This window comes from Canis aureus, chromosome 23 (assembly GCF_053574225.1).
Source record: "Canis aureus isolate CA01 chromosome 23, VMU_Caureus_v.1.0, whole genome shotgun sequence".
Lineage (NCBI taxonomy): Eukaryota > Metazoa > Chordata > Mammalia > Carnivora > Canidae > Canis > Canis aureus.
In genome coordinates, this window is record NC_135633.1 from 17592597 (window position 1) to 17618549 (window position 25953).

The 25953-nt window shown below is 36.6% G+C and overlaps 1 protein-coding gene and 1 pseudogene across 3 annotated transcripts in view; one reads left to right on the forward strand and one right to left on the reverse strand.

Moving 5' to 3' along the window:
* Positions 1-25953, forward strand: part of SBF2 (SET binding factor 2) — a 461568-nt gene that overhangs the window by 178186 nt on the left and 257429 nt on the right. For all 3 annotated transcript variants that reach the window (XM_077866518.1, XM_077866519.1, XM_077866520.1), the window contains exon 3: positions 23820-23957. In XM_077866518.1, the coding sequence (XP_077722644.1) occupies positions 23820-23957 (138 nt within the window). The remainder of the gene's footprint in view (positions 1-23819; positions 23958-25953) is intronic.
* On the reverse strand, positions 6091-7419 carry LOC144294684 (enkurin domain-containing protein 1 pseudogene; annotated as a pseudogene).

Consider the following 25953-nt stretch of genomic DNA (forward strand, 5'->3'; position numbering starts at 1 on the left):
CCTTAAGTTGCCCAGATAAACTCCACCTATTTGGGTTTATTATTCTAATATACTGGATGATTCCATTTGTTAATTTTTTGTTAAGAGTTTTTTGTATGTACTTTTTTTTTTTTTTTAATTTTTGTTAATTTATTCATGAGAGACCCAGAGAGAGAGACAAAGACATAGGCAGGGGGAGAAGAAGGCTCCCTGCAGGGAGCCCAATGCGGGGGACCAATCCCAGGATCCTGAGATCGCTCCCTGAGCCCTGAGTGGAAAGCAGAGGCTCAACCGTTGAGCCATCCAGGCATCCCGCATGTACTTTATTTTAAAGCCAGTTTTTAGTATACTGAGCTTAATATATAGTATGTAATTTTATTTTATAAAAGACTTCACCTTGGACAATCTTTCCCTGTTCAGACCTGCTGATAAGTAAATCCTTTTTCCTTGGATGGGTAGTGTCTGCCTTTTCCTTTTGTTTTGTTAAACTTCTCCCTTAAATAATGTGCCTGGCACCTTGCATTTCTTTTTGTTGTTTAAAGGAGGCTGTGTTAGGGGATAGTAGGCCCTTGAAATGTTTTCTTTAAGAAGAAAATTAGTAATTCTCAAGTTTATCTTCCTTGGGCTGTTACGAAGCACTTGAAAAGACCAGAATGCAAATGAATGTTTCACACATGGTGTAATTTCTCTAGGTTTAAATTTCATGTAATATCAGCCACATTATGTATAAATCTTTTGAAGGAGTCAGTTGAAATCAAGATTCCACTGGGTATTTGTTTTTTGAGATCATGATAATGGAATTATAAGTGGAAAAGCCCCAAATGAGAGCATTCCTTCCATTTGTTATCCAGGAAATTAGTAAAATTCCAATGTTTATAAACAATGTTTATAAACCAGAAAGGAAGAAGAATTGATACATAACTCACCTTATTTCCTGCACTGTAGTTTTGAATTTATTCTAAAAAAAACCCAAGGAATTCTTATTTGTAGGTTTTCTTTTTCTTTCTTTTTAAAAATATTTTATTTATTTATTTGAGAGAAAGCATGAACAGAAGGGAGGGGTGGAGGGAAAGGGAGAAGCAGACTTCTCACTGAGCATGGATTCCAAATTGGGCTTGATCCCAGGACCTGGAGATAGGGCCTGAGCCAAAGGCAGACACTTAAATGACTGAACCACCCAGGCACCCCATTATTTTTCTTTTTCAATGAAAAGTATATCTATTATTGTTTCCCTGGGCCTTTATACCTGAGTATTTCTGACTCTTAAAGGGCAATGAGTTTCTATAAGTAAGCAGATTTGTTTGGCCTGAAGAGTTTGAAATATCAACTTTCAATACTGACTAGAATCTTATTTCCTTTAAATACAAAGTTTTGATGATATGATTCATCTTTTCTTAGAAGCTGTTGATGAAATTTCAACTTTAACAACTATAGTCTCAATAAGTTCTACCTTAGAGTTTAAGATAAATACCTATGTTAAAAAGCAAAAGTAAATATTTGTATGTGGTGAAATGTTAACAGTGAATCTAGATAGGGATGGGTGGGTTTGATTGCACTATTTGAATTAAACCTGAATATTTGTATATACACATACCTGTGTATATAAGTGGTGCAACAATATTAGGAAGGAAGCATTTAGAACTATAATAGTGGTCTGCTCCCCTCCCCCTTTCTGTGGGATTGTGTTCACAATATCAGTTACCTGTGGTCCATTGTGCCTGGAAGCAGGTAATCTACCTTCTGACAGATCATTAGGTCAGTAGTAGCTTAGGGCTATGTCACAGTTTTTTTGTCTTTCATCTCACTTCACTTTATCACATAGGCATTTTATCATTTCACATCATTGCAAGAAGAGTGACTACTGTATAATAAGATGTTTTGAGAGAAACCACATCCACACAACTTTTATTACAGTATACTGTTATAATTGTTTAATTTTATTATTAGTTGTTAATCTCTTACTGTGTCTAATTTATAAATTACACTTTATCATAGGCATGTACTGTAGCAAAAAACTAGTGTATCTAGGGTTTGGTACTATCTGTGGTTTCAGTCATCAACTAAGAGTCTTGCAACATGTTCCCTGAGGATAAGGGGAGACTTCTGTATTAACAATGAATAGTATGGCTGGAGGTGAAGGGTAGACTGTCCATATCACTGGTCAGCAAGAATTTGAACTTCTTCTCTACAAACATTTGTATTGCTTGGATTTTTAAAAAAAGTATTTTATTTATTTAGCAGAGAGAGAGAAAGAGCAAGACCAGCAAGCATAGAGGGGAGGGGAAAGGCAGAGGGACAAGTAGATTGCCTGCTAAGCACAGATCAGGAAGCCTGACAGAAGACTCTATCCCAGGACCCTGGGATGACATCTGAACCATAATCAGACGCTTAACCAAATGAGCCACCCAGGAGTCCCTGTATTGTTTGGATTTTTAACGACAAAAACAAATTCATTAAGTATTTATTTTAAAAATTTTAAAATAAGAATTTTTGTCCACTGGCATCTCAAAGGAACAATGCTGTGAATTCCTTAGAACCTAGAGGTAGATAAGAATCAAGTAGAAAATATTTTGAAGGGAGAACCTGGTGGTAGGTAGGTAGGTAATAATAGTAGTAACAATTATTTATTGAATGTTTACTCTTTGCTGGGTACAGTTTTAAACATTTTAGGTGCATAAAATAGTTTTTACAAAAGCCACATAAGTAAATGAATATATTTCCATTTTACAGATTTGAAAATGGTTTTTGGGAACCTACACAGCTAAATAAATGGCTGTGCTGAGATTTGAATACAGGTCTGTTTTATTCTAGACTCTTGAGCCATAATAATAAAAAATGGAGAGGAAGTAAGAAAATAGTATTTCTAAAGACATAGCTCTGGAATTGGTTGCAATGGTCAGATCAGTAGTATGTAGGACCACTGGTCAGATGGCTGGACCTTGGATTCAAATGAGAAAGGACTCTTTTCTCCATTGAATGGAAGGGTCAAATAAGATGAGCTATCTAGAAGTTATATGACCATAGTGTTCATTCCCTAAGATAGGTATCTCAGGATTAGAGAAGGTGAATTGTAAGCAGATAACTCAATTGACTATGATTTAGCCTTTAAATCACTTAAGGAAGCATTTAATCCTATATGAATTTATGCAAAGTAAAACTTACCTCTGTGGGTGTTGTGCTGAGGTGGCATTTGGAGATGACTTGCAAGCAGTAGTAGATCAGGAAACCCAATATGCAGGGAGAACTTATGCTTAGGGACCTTCTCCATTAAGATTTTGCTTCATTTTATTACATTTTGCAATTATTTATTTATTTATTTATTTATTTATTTATTTATGTATATTTTATTCAATCTCTAGATCCACATTATTAAAAAAAAGATTATTCATGAGAGAGAGAGAGAGAGAGAGAGAGAGAGAGGCAGAGACACAGGCAGAGGGAGACACAGGCTCCATGCAGGGAACCTGACATGGGACTCAATCCCAGGTCTCCAGGATCAGGCCCTGGGCTGAAGGTGGCACTAAACCACTGAGCCACTCGGGCCGCCCTTTTTTTGGCTTTATCACAGTTCTTGACATCAGGTAGCATTAGTTATCTAATTCTGTCTTTTCCAAAGTTGTTTTGGCTATTCTAGGTCCTTTACATTTCCATTGGAAATTTCTTTTAGGTGTCTTAATTAATTAATTAACTTAAATTCAGTTAATTAACATACAGTATATTATTAGTTTCAAAGGTAGAGTTCAGTGATTCATCAGTCTTACATAATACCCAGTGCTCATTACATCATGTGCCCTCCTTAACCTCCATCACCCAGTAATCCATCCTCCCCCCACTCCCCTCTATCAACCCTCAATTTGTTGCTTAATATTAAGAGTCTCTTATGGTTTGTCTCCTTTCTGATTTCATCTTGTTTTATTTTTCCCTCCCTTCCCCCATGATTCTGTTTTGTTTCTTAAATTCTACATATGAGTGAGATCATATGGTAATTATCTTTCTCTGATCGACTTATTTCATTTAGCATAATACCCTCTCCACCCATGTTGTTGAAAATAGCAAGACGACTTCTTCTTCTTCTTCTTCTTCTTCTTCTTCTTCTTCTTCTTCTTCTTCTTCTTCGATTTTATTTATTTATTCATGAGAATACACAGAGAGGAGAGAGAGAGAGGCAGAGACACAGTGAGAGGGAGAAGCAGGCTCCATGCAGGGAGCCTGACATGGGACTGGATCCCAGGTCTCCAGGATCACGCCCCGGGCTGTAGGCAGTGCTAAACCGCTGAGCCACCGGGACTGCCCGGCAAGACTTCTTTTTTTGATGGCTGAGTAGTATTCTTGAGTGTGTGCATGTCTCTGTGTCTATGTGTGTGTGTATGTATGTGTATGTGTGTGTGTGTATCACATCTTTGTTTATTCCTCTGTTGATGGACATCTGGGCCCTTTCCATAGTTTGGCTATTGTAGACATTGCTGCTACTATTAACCTTGGGGTACAAGTGCCCCTTAAGATAACTACATTTGTATCTTTGGGGTAAATACTTAGTAGTGCAATTCCTGGGTCAGCTCTATTTTCAACTTTTTGAAGAACCTCCATATTGTTTTCCAAAGTGTCTGCCCTAGCTTACATTCCCATCAAGAGTGTAAGAAGGCTCCCTTTCTCTGCATCCTTGCCAACATCTTTCATTTCCTGACTTGTTCATTTTAGCCATTCTGATTAGTGTGTATCTCGTTGTGTATTTTGCTGATGCTGAATGATATTGAGTATTTTTTCATGTGTCTGTGCCATTTGTATGTTTTCTTTGGAGAAATGTCTGTTCATGTCTTCTGCCCATTTCTTGATTGGATTATTTGTCCTTGGGTTTTGAGTTTGTTATCGAGGGGCCTGGATCGAGTCCTGCATTGGGCTCCCTGCAAGGAGCCTGCTTCTCCCTCTGTCACGGTCTCTGCCTCTCTGTATCTCTCATGAATAAATAAATAAAATCTTTTTTCAAAAAAAGAAAGAAAATTGTAGAACACTGATGAAAGAAATTGAGGAAGACAAAAAGAAATGGAAAAATGTTCCATGCTCATGGATTGGAAGAACAAATACTGTTAAAATGTTTCTGCTACCTAGAGCAGTCTGTACATTCAGTGCAATCCTTATCAAAATACCATCAACATTTTTCACAGAGCTGGAACAGATAATCATAAAATTTGCATGGAATCAGGAAAGACCCTGAATAGCTAGAGGAATATGAAAAAGAAAACCAGAGCTGGTAGCATCACAATTCTGGGTGTCAAGCTATATTACAAAGCTGTAGTCATCAAGACAGTGTGGTATTGGCACAAAATCAGACATATAGATCAACGGAACAGAATAGAGATTCTAATTGAAATTTTAAATTCAGATCTACAATTTCTACCAAAAACAAAGCAAAACTAAAACTCTGGCATTTGGGTTGGAATTGCAATGAATCTATATATTTATTCACAGAAAGTTAATTTGGAGAACTGACATAATGTGTACCTTTCTATTAATTTAGGTCTTCTTTATTTTTTTCAGCAATATTTTGTAGTTAAGTATATGTCTTTCATATTGTTTGACAATTATCCTTATTATTCTTGATGCTATTGTAAATGTTATTTTATTTCTGATTGTTCACTACTACTATGTAGAAATGCAGTTGATTTTTAAAGAGATTTTATTTATTTATGAGAGAGAGAGAGAGAACACACACATAAGCAGGGGAAGCAGCAGACAGAGGGAGAAGAAGTAGATTCCTCGCTGAGCAGATCGCCCAATGCAGGGCTTGACCCCAGGACTCTGGGATCATGACCTGAGCCAAAGGCAATGTTTAACCAACTGAACCATGCAGGTGCCCCAAAATACAGTTGATTTTTGTATGTTGATCACATATTCTACAACCTTAGTAAGCTCACATATTAGTTCTAAACACTTTTTTTTTAGTTTCCATTAGATTTTTTTACATTGACAGTCATATTAGGTGATAGGGTTAGTTTTATCCCTTACAGTTGATACATTTACCATTCCTTCCTCCCTCCCTCTACCTGATTGCTCAGGCTAGAAGCTGTAGTACAGTAGAATAGAAGTGGTGATAGTAGACCTGTCTTGTTCTTTTTTTTTTTTTTTTTTCACTGTGTACAAAAGGTTTAATTTTGACAAAGGGGTTAAGAGGCTGGGCTGACCCTTCTACAACCAGTGGTTGGGAAGAGTGCTCCGGGGATACTGCCCACCCCACAGCTCCTGTCTTCAGACTCCATTCTACAATGGGGCCTGATCCTGCCCTTTGCAACCGTGCCGCGATCCCTGGTGAGGACCCCCCATAACTATCCCCATAAAAGGGCTCAGGCGTCCATCTTCACGAAAACCTTGGGGCGAGAAAAGATCTTGATGGCTTTCTCTACCTGTGCCAGCTTCCGGTCCAGCTCAGCACTATGGCCCTGGGCCTTCAGCCCTCGGCCCCAGCAGGCAGCAGCACTAGCTCACGTAGCAACTGGCTCTGGCTCTGGAGCAGATTGCTCAGTGTCTCTAGCCGCTGGTTCTCCGGCATGCGAGTGTGGCCAGGGGGCATGGCAGGGTCCGGCTGACTATGCTGGCGGGCCTCAGCCTCCCGTCGCCACAGATCTCTGCGTTCCAACAAGTAATGGGGCACATGGCCCTTCTGCGTGGCGTTGTAGTGCTCTTGGGCTTGCCGTTACTGCTCTAGCACTTGTGCCAGGACCTGCAGTGAGTGGGAATGCCTCCGGGGGGCCCTCTTGGCAGCGCGGGCATTGTGGCTAATGAAGTCCACACCCAGGCTTGGCCCCTTAGCACTGGGGCCTGCTGGGGTTAGTTGAGGACTGGGGACACGAGGGGGTGGGAGCCCAGGGCCGCAGCGGGAGTGTGCCCGCAGGAAGTGGGCAGGCTCTGTTCCAGATGCAGGTCTGGGCTCCTGCAGCTGGGCCTTGACCCGGGACTCCACTTTATCATATTTGGGCGAGCGCCACAGAGCCTTCAGGGGCCTGGGCTGGCCCTGCTCCCGGCTGTGCTCCTGCTCCAGGAAACGCCTCTGGATCTCCCTGATCCGCTTCAGGTTCTCCTTCTCATGGTCTTTAGGGTCCTTCCTCTTGGGAGAGGCTCCTGGGCCTAGGGAGATGCCCCTGAGCTGCAGCAGCATGCCCCCGACGCCACTCCGGCCACGCTCCAGAATCTCTCTGGCTCCGGGATTCATGCGCGGGCCGCGCGGAGGGGTGGCGTCCAAGTCAAGGTCCGATGTCAGCAGGTGCAGCTTCAGCGCGTTTCCCTCAAGGCGACCTAGGGCCGAGGCCGGCCGCCGGTAGTGGTCAGGGCAGAGCGTAGGGTCTGGAGGGATGGGCCCCGAGATGCGGGGCGGGCCGTCGCACATACCGCCTTCGCTGCCCTGCAACGGTGCGCCGAGGCCTGCTGGGCGCCGCGGTTCCGGGCCCTGTCCGCGTCCTCAGCCCCGCGCCTCCTCCCTGGTGCGGGGCCGGGATCCTGACCCCGACGGTGCCCTCCGTTCCCGCTGCCCGCCAGCGCTCGCCGCCCGCTGCCAGCCCACTTCCCTGCCCGGGTCACGACCCCTTCCCCGCCACACGCGGGGGGCGTTTTGCCGCCGGCTGCTGCAACCCCACAGGCTTGCTGTTGCCAGGTAACAATAGTTTCCGTCCCTCTGTCTTGTTCTTGATCTTAGCAGTAAAGCATTCAATTTTTCAGCATGAAGTATAATATAGATTTTGTGTAGATACTTTTATCATGTTAAGAGAATTCACTTTTACTTCAAGCATACTTCCTTTAAAAAAAAAAAAAAGATTTATTTATTCATGAGAGACACACAGAGAGAGGCAGAAACATAGGCCGAGGGAAAAGCAGACTCCCTATGGGGAGCCTAATATGGAACTTGGTCCTAGGATCCCAGGATCACAACCTGAGCCAAAGGCAGAAGCTCAGCCAACCAGTGAGCTACCCAAGTGTCCTTTGTGTACTTACAGTTTTTAACAGAAATGATGCTGAATTTTGTCAAATGCTTTTTCTGCTTCTATTAAAATGATCATATCATTTTTCTTTTTTAGTTATATTTTCTTATGTAAAGGTTTTTATATGATGAGTTACATCGTATTTGTTGTTGCTTTTCAAATGTAAACAAACCCTGTATTCCTGGGATAAATTCCTCTTGGCCATTTTATATTATTAGCCTTTTACTATACTGTTGAATTCAGTTTGCTGAAAAACATTTTAAAATAATTTTTGCTGGGCACCTGGGTGGCTCAGTCAGTTAAGCATCTGCCTTTGGCTTGGGTTATGACTTCAGGGCTCTTGTTTGGCAGGAGGTCTGCTTGTCCCTCTCCCTCTGCCCCTCACTCCTACGTGCACGCTCTCTCTCTAAGATAAATAAGCAATAAAATATATTAAAAAAAATTTTTTTTGCCACTGTGTTCATGTGTTCTTTGCCAGGTTTTGGTATCAGGGATATACCAGCCTCATAGGATGAAGTTGGGAAGTACTTTGTCCCTTTCAATTTTTGGAAGATTTTGTGTAGAATTATTATTACTATTATTGATTCCTTAAATGTTTAGTAGAATTCACCAGTAAAGTCATCTGAGACTGTAGTTTTCTTCATGGAAAGGTTTTTAACTATAATTCCAATTTCTCTAATAAATATGAGTTATTTGGGTTTTTTGTTTTTTCATGAGTGAGCTCAGGTCATTTGCATTATTTAGAGAATTTGTCTATTTCATCTCATTGTCAAGTTTATTTGCACAAAGTTATTCATAATATTCCTTCATAATCCTTTTAATATTTATAATCTCTAATGATGTCATATCTTATTCCTGATACTGGCAATTTGTGTCTTTTTTTGTGATAAATCTGGCTGAAAGTTAATCAAGTTTTTTGATCATTATCGTTTTCTATTGTGTGTGTTCTCTGTTTTGTTGATTTTTGTTTTGATCTGATCCCTATTATTGCCTTTTTTAATTTACTTTGAATTTAGTTTTCTTTTTTATCTAATTCTTAAGTAGATGTGACGATCATTGAGACCTTATTTTCTACTTTAAGTACCATATATAACTTTCTCCTGAAGTCCTGATTTAGTAGCAACCTACAAATTCTGAAAGGTGGTCTTTTCGTTCTCATTTAGTTCCACATACCTTATAATTTCCTTTTGATTTCTTCTTCGACCCATGAGTTGTTTTGAAATGTGTTATTTAGTTTCCAAGTATCGTAGATTTTCCAGAGATCTGTTTTTGATTTCTAATTTAATTCTCTTGTGATATGGGAATGTGCTTCTTATGATTTGAAGCCTCTTAAATTTATTGCAACTTATTTTATGGCCCAGGATATACTCTGTCTTGGCAAATGTTCCAAGTATGCTTGAAAAGAATGTGTATTGCTGCTATTGTATAGAGTGTTATATAAACATCAGTTAGGTCAAGTTGGTTGATAGTATTTTTCAAATCTTCTACATCTTTACTTTTTTTTTGTCTATTCTATCTATTATGGAGAAAGATTTTGAAATTTTTGAGTAGAGGAAATTTGTCTCATTTATTTATTTATTCATTTATTGCAATTCTGTTAGATTTGCTTTATGTATTTTGAAGATCTTTACTTAGGACACAAATATTTAGGATTTTATGCCTCCTTGATGAATTGGCCCGTATATCATAAAATGTCATTTTTGTTAATATTCTTTGTTCTGCAATCTACATGATATTAATTTAACTATGCCAGCCTTGTTTTGATTAATGTTAACATAAGATATAGTTTCCTAGTCCTTTTCCTTTTAACATCTTTGAAACTTTGTAATTAAAGGGTTTCTTGTAGGTAGCATGTAATTGAGTCTTATATTTATTTATTCATCCAGTCATTCAATCATGTATGTATGTATTTATTTATGAATGAGAGGTAGAGAAAGTAGGGAGGAGCAGAGTGGGAAAGAGAAGAAAAGGGAAAGACTTTCTAGCAGACTTTATGCTGAGTGCAGAGCCTAATGTAGGGCTTGATCCCATGACCCTGAGATCATGACCTGAGCTGAAACCAAGAGTTGGACTCTCAACTGACTGAACCATCAAGGTGCCCCAAGTCTTGCTTTTTTATCCAGGCACAATGCCTCTGCCATTTAATGTGATTATTAATATATTTAGGATTGAGTATATTATTTTGTTCTTTGTGTTACATTCATTTCATTGGTCTTTTCTTGTCCTTTATTTTCTGCTTTCTTTTAGATTATTTTTCTTGGGTATTTCATTTTATTTATTTTGTTGGATTATTATTTCTAACTTTTATTTTTTCATTTTTGGGGCTTATACATCTTTATCTTATGGCACATTTAGCTTAACATACTCTACTATATCACTTTTCCTGTGATATGTGAACCATATAATACCACTGTACTCTTCCATTTTCCCCCTCTGACTTGTGCAGTTGTTGACATCCATTTTACTTTTTTTTTTTTTAGTTTTCATTTTAAGTAACTTCTACATCCAAGTGGGGCTCAAACTCACAGTCCCAAGATCAAGAGTCACATGCTCCACTGACTGAGCCAGCTAGGTGCCCCCATTTTAATTTTCTATATACTTTAAACCCCATACTACAGTGTTATTTTGCTAATAAGAGATTTAAATAATACAAAAAAATCTTTTGTATTTACCTATGTAGTTACCACTGATAGTGGTCTTCATTGTTTTGTATAGATCCATAGTTTCACCTGGTATTATTTTTTGTCCATTATTTTTTCAAGTAATTTTTTCTGTTCGTCCTCTACACTGCCTTGATTCTGATTACTTATATGATAGGCTGTTTGAAGTTGTCCCAGAACTCACTGATGTTCATTTTATTTTGGAGGATTTTCTTTTCTTTTCTCTTTCTTTTCTTTTCTTTTCTTTTCTTCTCTTTTCTTTCTTTTTCTTTTTTCTTTTTTCTTTTTTCTTTTCTCTCTTCTTTTTCTTTTTCTTTTTTTTCTTTTTCTTTTTCTTTCTCTTTTCTCTTTTCTTCTCTTTTCTCTTTTCTTTCTTTCCTCTATACCCAACACAGGGCTTAAACTCACACCTTGAGACCAAGAGTTATATACTCTTCTGACTAAGCCAGTTGGGAATTTCTCTGTATTTCACTTTAGATTATTTTTATTCCTGTCAAATCAAGTTTACTAATCTTTCCTTCTGTAACATTTATTATGTTTGGAATCCTATCCAGTATATTTTTTAACTCATTGTGATTTTCCTTTTTAGAAGTTTGAGTCTTTTATATTTTTCATGTTTCCATTTAACTTTTTCAACATGTGACAGTTACAACTTTCTGTCTTTTCTGCTCATTCTAATATCTCTGTCAGTCCTAGGTCAGTTTTGTTTGATTATTCTCCTTGTTAAGGGTTTTGTTTCCCTCTTTGCATACCTGTTAATGTTTAATAGGATGCCTGACATCATGAATTTTATCTTATTGGGTGGTAGATATTTTAAATCCTCTTGAGCTCCTGAGATACAGTTAAATTTCTTGTAAACAATTTGATCTTTTTAGGTATCGCTTTTATGATTTGTTATGTGAATTCTGAGCAGATCTAGCTCAGGACTAATTATTTCCACTACAGTGGCAAGACTTTTCTGTGTACTCTATCCAGGCTCTTGAGAATTATGAATTTTTCCAGTCTGGATAATGGGAATGGGCACTTCTCCGAGTCATGCTTAAGCAGCGGGCACTGTTTTTTTCTAAACTTTGCAGATGGCTGTCCTGCCATCCTCAGGTAATTTCTTTAGACACATGCACTGATCACTACCCTGCTGACCCTGCTGACTTCTTAAGAGGAGCTCTACAGACTTCCCCCATTCTTTCTCTGTGCAGCTCCCTCCTCTTTGGTGTTCTGTCTCCAGAGAGTCTCTGCTCTGTCTCATCTAGGGAGTCCTCTCAGCTCTACCTTTGTATCCTTCTTCCAATACCATGGCCTATAAATTCTCTCAAGACAGAATGCAGGGCCAATAGTCGAGCTCACATTGTTTCCTCCTTTCAGGGATTTTTGTCCTTTATTACCTTATATTCAGTGTCTTGCAAACTATTATTTCATATATTTTGTCCAGCTTTTTAAGGTATTTCAGTCTTCAGGGTAATCTCGGCCAAAAAATGAGAGTCCTCTTTCTTTATTAATTTTATATTCATTTATTTTATTGTATTCCATCATTTTCATGGTAGTTTTTTAGTTGACACTCTTCAGTTTTCCAGGTTATATGATCATGTATTGGGAAATAATAATTTTACCTTCCATTGTTTGTTTGTTTATTTATTTAAGATTTTTTTTAATTATTTATAAGAGACACACAGAGAGAGAGGGTCAGAGACACAGGCAGAAGGAGAAGCAGGTCCCATGTAGAGAGCCTGACATGGGACTCGATCTGGTATCTCCAGAATCAGGTCCTGGGCTGAAGGCAGTGCTAAACTGCAGAGCCACCAGGGCTGCCTGTTTTTATCTTTAATTTCTTTCTTTGTGATTGCTTCTGCTAATTAGTGTCTAATAAATGATATCAATGGTAATGGGACTCATTATATAATTCCCATTACCATTGATATTATTTAAGAATGGGTGTTGAATTATGTCCTATATTTTAAATTATGGAGTTAATTTTATTGTGTTTCTGATTATATCTATTAATGTGATTAATTAATAGGTTTCTGTTACTATTTTGATCTTTGATCTGTTTTAAAATATATAAACCTGTTTTTTTCTCTTTCTCCTTATTGTTTTCCCTTTAGGATTTTTTTATTTTTTAAGATTTTATTTATTTATTCATGGGAGACACACAGAGAGAGGCAAAGATCTATGAAGAGGAAAAAGCAGGTTCCTCATGGGGGAGCCTGGTGCGGGACTTGAACCTGGGCCCTGGGATCACACCCTGGACGGAAGGCAGGCACTCAACTGCTGAGCAACCCAGGCGTCCCTCTTTAGAATCTTTTCTTACTCTTTTATATATTGAAACTTTGTGATGATTTGCTAAAATTAATGAGTTTTAAAAAGCATTAATTAGGGCAGCCAAGGTGGCTCAGAGGTATAGCGCTGCCTTCAGCCCAGAGTGTGATCCTGGAGACCCCAGATTGAGTCCCATGTCGGGCTCCCTGCATGGAGCCTGCTTCTCCCTCTGCCTGTCTCCCTCTGCCTGTGTCTCTGGCTCTCTCTCTCCTCTCTGAGTAATAAAATCTTTTTTAAAAAATAAAAAGCATTAATTAATTATGATAGGCATTGAAAAATGTAGTCTTGTCCTAAGGTTCTGGCCTTTTTTTTTTTTTTTTTAAGATTTTATTTATCTATTCATGAAAGATACAGAGAGAGGAAGAGACATAGGCAGAGGGAGAAGCAGCCTCCCTGTGGGGACCCTGATGCGGGACTCCATCCCAGGACCCTGGGATCATGACCTGAGCCAAAGGCAGACCCTCAACCACTGAGCCACCCAAGAGCCCCAGGTTCTGGCCTTTTTGTAAAGAAGAGGGTTGTATTGTTTTTTGTTTTGTTTTGTTTTGGGGGTATTTTTTATAAATTTTTCCTTTGGATGTATTCTTTTTAAATTTCCTGTTACCCAGGAATTAGAACTCCTGCAGTGATCCAATTTCCTTCTCTCTCATTTTCCATTTGTTTGTCCCTTTTGAACACCGACTAGTGTTATGGTTTCTTTATTTTAAAATTTTATTATATTTCTCTTGCTTTGTAAATGTTTTCTGATATATAAGCTCCTCTGCTTAATGTTTTGATCGCTTTTCTTTTAAATTATTTATTTATTTATGATAGTCACACAGAGAGAGAGAGAGAGAGAGAGGCAGAGACACAGGCAGAGGGAGAAGCAGGCTCCATGCACTGGGAGCCCGATGTGGGATTCGATCCTGCGTCTCCAGGATCGCGCCCTGGGCCAAAGGCAGGTGCCAAACCGCTGCGCCACCCAGGGATCCCTTAGATCGCTTTTTTATTCTCCAATGTTTGAAATTTTCTGTGTCTCATTACATTCTTTATGGTCTCTTTATGCATTTAAATAGGGGCTCTTTTTTTGTTTTGGTGTTGCCTATTTGGTGACATGCATACATACCTGGTACCTCCCATTCATTATCTTTTCCAGCAATTTGTAGTGAAAACCAGTTTTCCAGCTTCCAAATTCTTAACATTTTAAACCTTTTATCTCCTTTCACATTACTGTGCTGTTTGTATTTTTTATTACAATTTTATTTTATTTTATGTATTTATTTTAAAGGTTTTATTTATTTATTTATTTATTTATTCATGAGAGACTCAGAGAGAGAGGCAGAGACATAGGCAGAGGGAGATGCAGAACTCTATCCCAGGATCCCAAGATCGTACCCTGAGCTGAAGGCGGATATTCAACCAACCACTAGCAATGTCTATCAGTTCTAACTTTACAACCTTGAAGTATCATTTGTTTCCAGGTTATGCTAAGGTCTGAAAGAAAACTGGAGGGAAACAAAGACCGATAACATCCTGAAAAGGAATCCCCATGTATGAAAACAATATTAATTGTCAATTTATATAGTATTTTCTTTTATAATATCACTCTAAATAGCTGGGTTTCCTCAGTGACTTAAAAAAAGGAGGGCAAAATGATGGCCAGTCCGTTATGGCAGTCAGTTCTAAACAGTTTAGATTTTGCACCTGTGATAGCATTTTTTTTCCTGTTTGCCAGTAAAGACACTGGGGAGAACAAAATCCTGATTTTATCCTGTTTGTTTAATGCTTATCATTTTGCTTACTATCTTTAGTGAGTACTATCTTTTACTAGTCTGTTTCCAGCTGTCTAAACATTTTCTCACATTCCTGTCAGAAATGTTACTGGAGCTCAGGTTCAAGAATTGTAGTGTCCATTCCCTCATTGTTTATAACTTCTTCAGTACACTCATTTAAGATTTGAATATTGTATTTTAATCCAAATCCTATGAGGAATACTTCTCATTAAACAGTGGGATCATCTCTTCATACTCCAAATTCCGTTATTACTTAATCTTATGATAAAGTAAATTTGGAAAGTAGACATTTTAACTGGAGATTAAATTTCTTTTAATTTAAAGCGTTTGAAAATTGAAACCTTGAAAACCCTTTAAAATTCTTGAAATTTAAAATCCTTTGAGAAAACATTTTTGTAAACTCAATTGTGTGAGCTATTTTTTATTTTCTGAATATTTGCATACTCATTTGAATATTCCATTTCATTCATTTGAAATCTCCTATGAAATGTATGGTTTTTTTATTTTTAGGGGAAGAGGTTCAGAGAGAGAGAAGGAGAGAGAGAATTTTAAGCAGGCCCATTCCAAGCGCAGAGCCCAAGACGGGGCTTGATCTCACAGCCCTGAGATCATGACCTGAGCTGAAATCAAGAGTCTGACACTTGACTAAGTCGCCCACGTGCCCCTATTTAAATGCATAATATAAAATAAATTCCTCTATTGCTGTAATTTCATGTGTGAAATAAGAGATCTCATGTATAACCAGTGTCTAGTGGACTATTTTGACAGCTTCCTTGTGCAAAATTTAGTAAAAAATCTGACCAGGCCTGCCATAACTCACCACTACTATCTTAATTGTGGTCATATTAAGTACTTATTGATCTGAAAAGCGATCCTTGGAATTTCTCAGAAGTTTTATTGTTAATACTTTTTGTCTTATCAGAATTTAATGGAATTCCTTTTATAATGTAAACAATGAACCCATTTTAAGTAACTAAACTTTACTTAACTACCCAAACTTTAATATTCTCCATCTGGATGTTTTGTATTTATTATTATCTGTTAAAGGAAGAAATTTTCTTATAAGCTTTACTTTTTAAAAGAGACATTGGTTAATTTTTTAAATTATAGTTCCCAGTAAGTTGTAAATTTTTAGATGTGGATGAAGGTCTTGGAAATATTCAGATGTGGATGAAGGTCTTTTTCAGAGAACCTTCTATAATATTTCACTTTTGAGAGATTATTCAAATTAATCACAATAATACTATGGATGTTTTTGGTTATTCTATAATATTTTTATTATATTCAGTATATGTATATATATATATATATAGTATTTGGAAAAAGTGGACACAGTAAAAGTTGCTTTTTCTAGTTTTAAGCTGCAAAATATTTGTTCATTTAAGTGATAGACCTACTTGCTTATGAAAGTTATTTGTGAACTCTGTTCTATGACTGGTATCTTTGAATTGAGAAGTCATTATATTTGATAGAATTAGAAATAACATAAAAAGATTTAGCTTAATCCTCATTGAAAACCTATAGTTTCGTTTAAGTTTTGCAAAAATATGTAGTTATTCTGTAGTGAATAGGTTTTAATGCCATTTGCCAAGCCTAATGAACGGCTAATAATGAATTACAGAACTCCAAGAGAATGGTATTATTTGTTATTAATTCATAGAACATATTTGTTTGGTCAGAAGAGTTGTTTGTTGAGCAAATGGAATCCATCCATGATTCAGGCTCAGATGTCTCTTTCTTGATTGTGAACTCATTTTAGAATATGATGTACCTGAGCACCTGGGTGGTTCAATCAGTTAACCATCTGCTTTCAGTTCAGATCCTGATCCCAAGGTTTTAGGATTGGAGCCCCACATCAGGCTCCCTTTTCAGTGGGGGAGTTTGCCCCTTCCTCTCCCTCCATTCCTCCCCTAGCTGTGCTCTCCTGTTCACTCTCTCTCTCTCTCAAATAAATAAAATCTTTAAAAAAAAATGTACATAATTCTGGACAGAAGTTTGTTGAGAAAGAATAAGAAGGTTTTTTTTTATTTTAAAGATTTTATTTATTTATTCATGAGAATACACAGAGAGGCAGAGACACAGGCAGAGGGAGAAGCAGGCTCCATGCTGGGAGCCTGACATGGGACTAGATTCACGGTCTCCAGGATCACGCCCTGGGCTGAAGGTGGCGCTAAACCACTGAGCCACCTGGGCTGCCCAAGTTAAGAAGGTTTTGAAAGACACCTCTTAGTTTTGATGTAACCTGATTAAAACTCCCTAGTTCTACCAAGAATTATCTCTTTCTGCTATTCAAGTAGCTTAAGCCAATGTTAGTTAAATGTTAATACTTATTTCACTAAAATAGCAGGTCTCATGCTTTTGGGTCTCACACTTTATACTGTTACAAATTATTGAGTATCCCCAAAGAGTTTTGTTTATGTAGTTTATTCATTTATGCATTAGAAATTATAACTAGGAAATTTAAAATGATTCATTTAAAAGAAGAATAAGCCTTCACATATTAAATAGTATATTTTTTTATGAAGAAAGAACTGTAGTTTCCAAAACAAAAAATAGGGAAAACAGTGGTATTATTTTATATTTTTGGAAATATCATTGATATTAGCTTACTAAAAGACAACTGGATTCTCTTACCCACCTTTTTTTTTTTTTTTTTAAATATTTTATTTATTTATTCATGATATAGAGAGAGAGAGGCAGAGACACAGGCAGAGGGAGAAGCAGGCTTCATGCCAGGAGCCCGACTTGGGACTCGATCCTAGGACTTCAGGATCGGGCCCTGGGCCAAAGGCAGGTGCCAAACCACTGAGCCACCCAGGGATCCCCTCATACCCACCTTTACATCAAGCTCTTGCAATAAGTTGTTTTGATTAAAGTATAGTAAGAAAATCAGGTCTCACAAATATATATTTGGCGAAAAGAGGAATATTTTAATAACTTTTTCAGGGATCCCTGGGTGGCACAGCGGTTTGGCGCCTGCCTTTGGCCCAGGGTGCGATCCTGGAGACCCGGGATCGAATCCCACATCGGGCTCCCGGTGCATGGAGCCTGCTTCTCCCTCTGCCTGTGTCTCTGCCTCTCTCTCTCTCTCTCTCTGTGACTATCATAAATAAATAAAAAATTTAAAAAAAATAACTTTTTCAGATAATTATGGAAATTCTTATTTGAATATCACTGTATCAAAACTCAAGTGGTAATTTCTTAAAAATTAGTTGTAATATGAAATCTGTAAGCGTATCAATGAACTTTTCATACTGTTACATTTTTTTTTCGTACTGTTACATTAAAGTCTGTCGGTATACTTAACACTTTGAATGAGTTTTTAATCTATGCATGATTTTATAACATACATTGGTCATTTTGCAAATATGAAATCAATGAGTTATGCAGATCTTCAAATATTGATACATATTAATATATAATATTTTAAATATTATACTAGTTAATGTTATTGTCACATTCATCAGAAATACAAAAGCTAGGAGTCTCATGATTGTGCTTGAACGCTCATTTATCATTGGTAACACATAGTCTCTCAGATCCTTATCTTAAAATGATAGGCTTACTTTGTTTTGAGAAAATGTCTGCTAAATACATAAGTCTGTATATTTGTCTGTCATTTATTCTTTCTAGTAAAAATGGTGTTCTTGAAAAAAAAAGGCAGCTAGTTTAACTCATAACTTAAATAATTACACAAGCAGCTTTTCTCTGAACAACTGTAATGCTTCTAATATGCAGCAAGAGTGCTTTATATGCATTATTTGAAACAATATTTAAAAAGTTATATACTCAAGGGTCAAGTTATAATGAAATTAAACTATGTATTGCTTCTTTAAAGACATTTTAAACTGAAACTGATTTTCTTTTTTTAATTGCAAACATGCAACTGTGTGAAGAATACAATGACTACAAGTATAATTTGGCGCTTGCTGCATTCATTTCTGTTAAGGTGCCAGCAGTGCTAACTGCCATGACTTTAGCACTGTCAATGTAAATGTCAACAAGGTGAAAGAAACCATTAATTCTTAGTATTATTATAAAAATAATTTTTACCACTGGGACTTCTGTGGCTTTTATGCACCACTCTTTGAGGCTTGCTATTCTAAAATTTAAAATACTTATCACGGCCACAAGCACTTGGATAGATAATTGTTGAGGAGAATGTGTTATGTGTTTATGAGAAACGTACACATAAAGAAAATGACAAGTCAACTTTTCTGTACCAGATTAGTAGAATAGCTAATAAGTTCAAGGGAAATATATAAGAAAATGTTGTTGTTATTATAATAAATATGTATAAAATGGTTTTGGAACACAGGAAAGGAACTTCTTGATTGTTGAGTGTAGAAGGTGCTGGAGATACTAGGAAGTTACAGAGAAGTATTCAAAGAATAAATGATACTCAAGTACTCAATAAATATTTGTTGAATAGCTATTTCAAAATAAAATGTAAAGAAACATGTTTTCACTTACTTGCTAATTAGTGTATTTTAAGCTTTTTATGCCATTTTAAAAAATTCTGGTGAAATCTACTTATGAAAAAGAGTCTGGTAGAATTTCTATTTTGGTAGAGAAGCTTTGAACATGATTACTGTCTCTCTCCAAATGTAAGAAATTATCCAGATCTCCCTTTCTGATGTCTCATTAGACTCAGTCAAGGAGGCAATGAGACAATGAAAGGAGGGGCAAGGGCAGGTTTTGGAAGAAACAGAAGGAGAAAGAAAATGTTATAGATATGATGACAGTAGCTAAAGTTGGATCCGATGGGGTAATGTTTACTTCACTGGATTATATGCCAGGGGCTATTCTCAGCACTTTGCATGTGTTAATTTATGTAGACTTCCCAAGCACACTAGCAGGTGGTTAATGGTCTATCTTTTATAGACAAGGAAACTGAGGTACTGAAGGATTAAATAAATTGCTCAAGGTTACAAGTTATTGAGCAGAATAACAGAAGATAATCTGGTACAGAGAGCTGCTGTATTGGTGAGCTCATTTCTATTTTTGTTCCATCTCTTGAACAATACTACTAATCAAGATATCTTATTTTCTTCAGATTTTTGAAAATGGACTTCACTTTTTACAGCATACACACACACACACACACACAGACACTAGGAAGAGCAGTTTTAGATTCACAGCAAAAGTGAGCAGAAACTAAGAGTTCCTATATACTCCCAGTTCCCAAAACACACGGCCTCCCACACTATCAATATCCCAGCCACAGTGGTACATTTGTTAACAATTGATGAACCTCCCTTGGTTGACATATCATTATTACTCAAAGTCCATAATGTACATTAACATTCACTCTTGGTGTTATACATTCTGTAGGTTTTGACAAACGTAGAACGGCATGTATCGACCATTATATAGTATTATACAATTATACCATATTGTGCATATAGTATTTATTATATAGGTTCCATGCCCTGAAAATCCTCTGTATTTTGCCTGTTCATGTCTCTGCAATGCCCTCAGTTTCAGATAACCATTAATCTTTTTGCTGTTTCCATAGTTTCTCATTTCTCAGAATGTCATGTAGTTGGAACTACACCACGTGAAACCCTTTTGGATTGAAGTCTTTCATTTAGTAATATGCATATAAGGTTCTTCCATGCCTTTTCATGGCTTGATAGTTTGTTTCTTTTTAGCACTAAATAATATTCCATTATCTTAAATGTGCCACAGTTTATCCATTCACCTACTGAAGAACATCTTGGTTGCTTCCAAGTTTTGGCAATTATGAATAAAGCTGCTATAAACATCCATGTACAAGTTTTGTGTGAACATATGTTTTTAACTCCTTTGGGTAAATACCAAGGAACAGAATTGCTGGATTGTATACTAAGAATATGCTTAGTTTTGTAAGAAACTATCATACTATCTTCTAGCATGGTTGTCTGTTTTGCATTCCTACAGTAATGAATGAGAATTCCTGTTATTCACCATCTTTGTTAGCATTTGGCATTGCCAATATTTTGGATTTTGGCCATTCTAATAGACAATGTGACAATATCTCGTTTTAATTTGCAATTCTGTAATGACATAAGATGTTGAACGTCTTATCATATGCTTATTTTTTTTCTGTGTATCTTCTTTAGTGAGGTATCTGTTAAGATCTTTTGCCTGTTTTCTTCAGTGTTATGTTGGCTCTTCTGGATCTTTTTTCCCTCCATCTAAACTATAAAATTAGTTTATCATTATCCACAAAGTAAGTTGCTGAGATGTTGATTGGGATTGCACTGAACTATATAGATCACATTTGGAAGAACTGATACTTGACAATATTTAATCTTCCTGTTCATGAATATAGAATATTTCTCTCTCTATTTACTTCTTCTTTGAGTACTTTTATTAAAGTTTTATAGTTTTCCTCGGGTAGATTTTATAGAAATTTTGTTAAATTTAAACTAAGTATTTAAGGTTAAATACTTGGGGAAGGTTCTAATGTAAATAGTAATATATTTTTAATTTTAAACAACAGTTCTTGTTGGTATGTAGGAAAGCAGTTGAGTTTTATATATGAACCTTGTATCCTCGAACCTTGCTATAATTGTTTATTACTTTCAAGAGTCTTTTTTGTTGATCCCTTCAGATTTTCTACATAGACAATCATGTCATTTGTGAACAGACAGTTATATTTTTTTCTTTGCAATCCATATACCTTTTATTTCCTTTTGGGGGGGTTGTCTAATTGCAATTTTGAAGAGTTGTGGTGATAGGGGACATCGTTGCTTTGTTATTACCTTAGTGAGAAAACTTGTAGCTTCTTAATCATTAAGTATGGCATTAGGTGTAGGATTTTAGTAAATGTTCTCTATCAAGTTAAGGAACTTCCACTCTATTCTTAGTTTTCTGAGAGTTTTTATCATGAATGGGTGTTGGATTTTCTCAGATACTTTCTCTGCATGCATTGATATGGTCCTGTGATTTTTTAAATCTGTCTTCTTGATGTGTTTAATGTACTTTCAGGTGTTGAACCAGCCTTGTGTACCTGCAGTAAATCCTACTTGGTTGTAGTTTATAATTCTTTTCATACATTGTTGGATTCAACTTGTAAATATTTTGTTGAGGGTTTATGCATCCTCTCAGGAGGGAAATTGGTCTGTGGTTTTCTTATGATTTTTTACCTACTTTTGCTGTTAGAGTAATGCTGGCTTCATAGAATGAATCAGGAAGCATTTCCTTGGCTTCTGTCTTCTGGAAGAGATTTTAGAGAATCATATAATTTCTTCATTAAATGTTTAGTAAATTTACCAGTGAACTTTCTATTTTGGAAGTTTATTAATTATTGATTCAATTTATTTAGTAGATATAGACCTGCTCAGATGGTGTGTTTGTACTTGTATCAGTTTTTAAAAATATTTCATTTATTCATAAGAGAGAGAGAGAGCGAGAGAGCGAGAGAGAGAGAAGCAGAGGGAGAAGCAGGCTCCATGCAGGGAGCCTGATGTGGGACTTGATCTTGGGTCTCCAGATCAGGTCCTGGGCAGAAGGTGGTGATAAACCACTGAGCCACCCGGGCTGCCCCATTCTTGTATCAGTTTTATCAGATTGTGTCTTTCAAGAAATTGATCCATTTCATCTAGTCTGCCAGATTTGTAGGCATAGAGTTGTTTAGAGTATTCCTTTATTATCTTTTAATGTCCTTGGGATCTGTAGTGATGTCCCCTCTTTCATTTCTTTCTTTTTTTTTTTTTTTTAAAGATTTTATTTATTTATTCATGATAGTCACAGAGAGAGAGAGAGAGGCAGAGACACAGGCAGAGGGAGAAGCAGGCTCCATGCACCGGGAGCCCGACGTGGGATTCGATCCCGGGTCTCCAGGATCGCGCCCTGGGCCAAAGGCAGGCGCCAAACCGCTGCGCCACCCAGGGATCCCCCCTCTTTCATTTCTGATATTAGTAATTTGTATCTTTTTTTCCCCTTAGTTAACTGGTTAGAGGCTTGTTGATTTTACTGATCTTTTCAAAGAATTAGCTATGGTTTTTAAGAAAATTTTCTCTGTTGATTTTTCATTATCTATTTCATTGATTTCTGCTCTAATTTTTATTATTTCTTTTTATCTGCTTACTTGGTATTTAATTTGCTTTTCTTTTTCTAGTTTTCTGGGATAGAAGCTTAGATTATTGATTTTAGATCTTTCTTCTTTTCTAATATATGCATTCAATATTATAAATTTTCCTTTAAGCACTGCTTTTGCTGAATCCCAAAAGTGTTAATAAGGTGTATTTTAATTTCTATTTAGTTCAAAATATTTTTCACATTTCTTTTGAGATTTTATCTTTGACTCATGTATTATTTAGCAGTGTATTGTTTAATCTCCAAGTATATGGGGACTTTTTCAGCTATCTTTCTGTTACTAATTCAGGTCTGTTGTAGTCTAAGGGCATATGTTGTATGATTTCTAGTCTTTAAAATACATTAAAGTGTATGATATAGCCTATAATGTGGTATATCTTGATGAACAAGATACCTTTTTCATTGTATTGAAGACTTAGATTAACGAAGGAATTGTAAAATAATTCTATTTTCTGTCAATGATAGATACTTAGCACTTTATCTTCAACTCATTTCATGATTTGTTCTAAAGGGGGAAGTTGGGATCCCTGGGTGGCACAGCGGTTTGGCGCCTGCCTTTGGCCCAGGGCGTGATCCTGGAGACCCTGGATCGAATCCCACATCGGGCTCCTGGTGCATGGAGCCTGCTTCTCCCTCTGCCTATGTCTCTGTCTCTCTCTCTCTCTCTCTCTCTCTGTGTGACTATCATAAATAAATAAAAATTTTTGAAAAAAAAAATAAAGGGGGAAGTTTTTCATTTATGATGATTCGTTTCTATGTATGCCAATCTGTATCTCAGAATGAGTGGCACCTGTGGGTAATCTTAGACTGTCTTTATAAAATGTATATGTACATTAAAGAAAGTATTCTACATTAGAAATCTGTACTTAAATATATATATATATACAAAATATATATTTATATAATGGGTTAGGTAATATATCACATTAGGTGGAAATTTTTTTTTTTACAATGGAGGGATATTTAACATTTCACAAAAATTTATAAATAATAAATTTTCATTATACTTTTAAAATGTGATAATTTTTTTCTATCCCATTTAGTTTTGTCAGCCTGGCGGGTGGCAGCTGTCCAAAGAGAGAAAGCAGCCAACATTTTTTGTGGTGGTCCTGACAGATATTGACTCAGATCGACATTACTGCTCGTGCCTAACCTTCTATGAAGCAGAAATCAATCTTCAGGTATAGTAACTTTTCTAGCCAAAGTACAAAAGAACAACATTTAGGAATCTTTTTTTTAAATGCCATATTTGTTTTTGTTAGAACTGTGAGTTTAAGTTCTTTGGACTACTTTAAAAAGGCTGAGGTACTATACTGTTGGAGAAGACAGGAAGAAAGTAAACTTTGTTTTATTTTAATATTGATCGTAATCTGAATATTTCTAAGAAATATTTATGAATTGGTTTATTAGGAAGATTTGTGTACTCTCATGGAAAAATTAACTTTCTGTCAGTCCTTTTCCTGAGAAGTCTTTCACAGAATAGAGAGCATTTAATCAGAATGCTTATAAATCACCTATCACAGTGCTTGATAATATTTTTTAAGTACTCAACTAAATGTCAACTCTGGTGGGAATATCAACATGGCAGGACTGAAATTCATAGAACCATAGAAATGAAAAATACTAGGTTGCAAAAAGTATTTGTTGGGGTTCTTAGTTTCAGACAACTGAATCTACTTTCTTTAATTTATGCATAAAAGGATTTATGATAAGGTATTGGGCAGTTTATGTAATTTCATGGGTGAGGGGTGAGCAGGGAACTAATTTTGGGTACTAGGAACTGCCTAACTTGGGTCTGTTTTAGGAGAAACCATACTTTTTCTGCCTTTGACCACTTGGCAGTTTGAGTTTGAGTACAGTTTGAGTACACTTTGAGTACTAGACAATATAACCTTTACATGTTGCCCAAAAAAATCTAACTTCTCATGTGCAACCTGTCTCACTATCTTACATTGGTGACTTCGGCTTTATATATCATATGGGTTGTTTCCTTGTGGAAGTCAGATTGCATGTAGGTCACACCCCCCTGGAAAGGAATCAGAAAAACTTTGTTGTTGTTGTTGTTATACATTTGTTTGTTTTGCTTTGAAAACTCTATAACAAGAAGGAAACTATAAAAGACTTTGGAGGAGGTTGAGTAAGCCAATCTGCATTATCTGCAGTACTTTCTGCTACATGCAGATGAAAAGTATCACTGCCAGAGTGAAAGATTGGCTTGCTTTCCAAAATGGCCTCACAAAGAAGCATTTGTTGTTTGGGCTACTTTAATTAAACTCCAATATCTGAATTTTCTGGATGCAGAAATCTCAATTTGCAGTACAAGAGGAGATAAATCACGTTTCTTGACACAGATTTACATTATCCAGATTCACCAGACTGATGTATTAAAACCAGCATGCTAGTTTATTAATTTACAGTGATAAATCAAAAGGCTACATAGAACAAAATATTCATCATCTGTATTACCAATACATTCTTTGTTGTCAGATCTTTGTGGGAAGCCATATTAAAACCTGAAGGGAAAAAAAAAACCTGAAGCATTTTATTTGTGGGATTGAACTAAAAATATTTTATGTCAGATATTTAATGCCTAATAGACTAACATAGCCCATTGTTTCTTTTTTAAATTGGGGATTATATCCTTAATGGGGACAAAAACTTAGAAGTAGATGACAATAGCCATTTCTATCCTGGATAATGTTTGAGTGGAGTTGCCAAGAAATAACTAATCAAATTCTCATTTTTGATCAATTCAAGCAAAAGTGTTCTACAGCCAAGATCCTCTCTATCTCTATTAGATGACCTTTTATTTCTATGTTGATTTTGAGAATTTAAGATAGTTCTGAGAATGCAGTGTTTTATTTCTCTATCCTTGACAGTACCTCTTCAGAACTCCCTAGAATTGCCTGATGAAACTAACTGATTATTCGGGTTCTTTGTATTTCTCCTTCATTACCAACCCCTCTTGCCCCAAAATAACTGACAAAAAAGTAATAACATTAAGACAATGTAGGGAGTTCCTACATTATTGATGGTGACCTAGGAAACTCTTGAACTAAGTTCCTCCTACAGACACCAGATCTACAGCTACCATGGAGTGATTCCCTCTGAAAGAAATCTAGAAACTAGCTGAGCAACTCACATTGTGCAAACAAGAAAATACCTACACTGAAACGA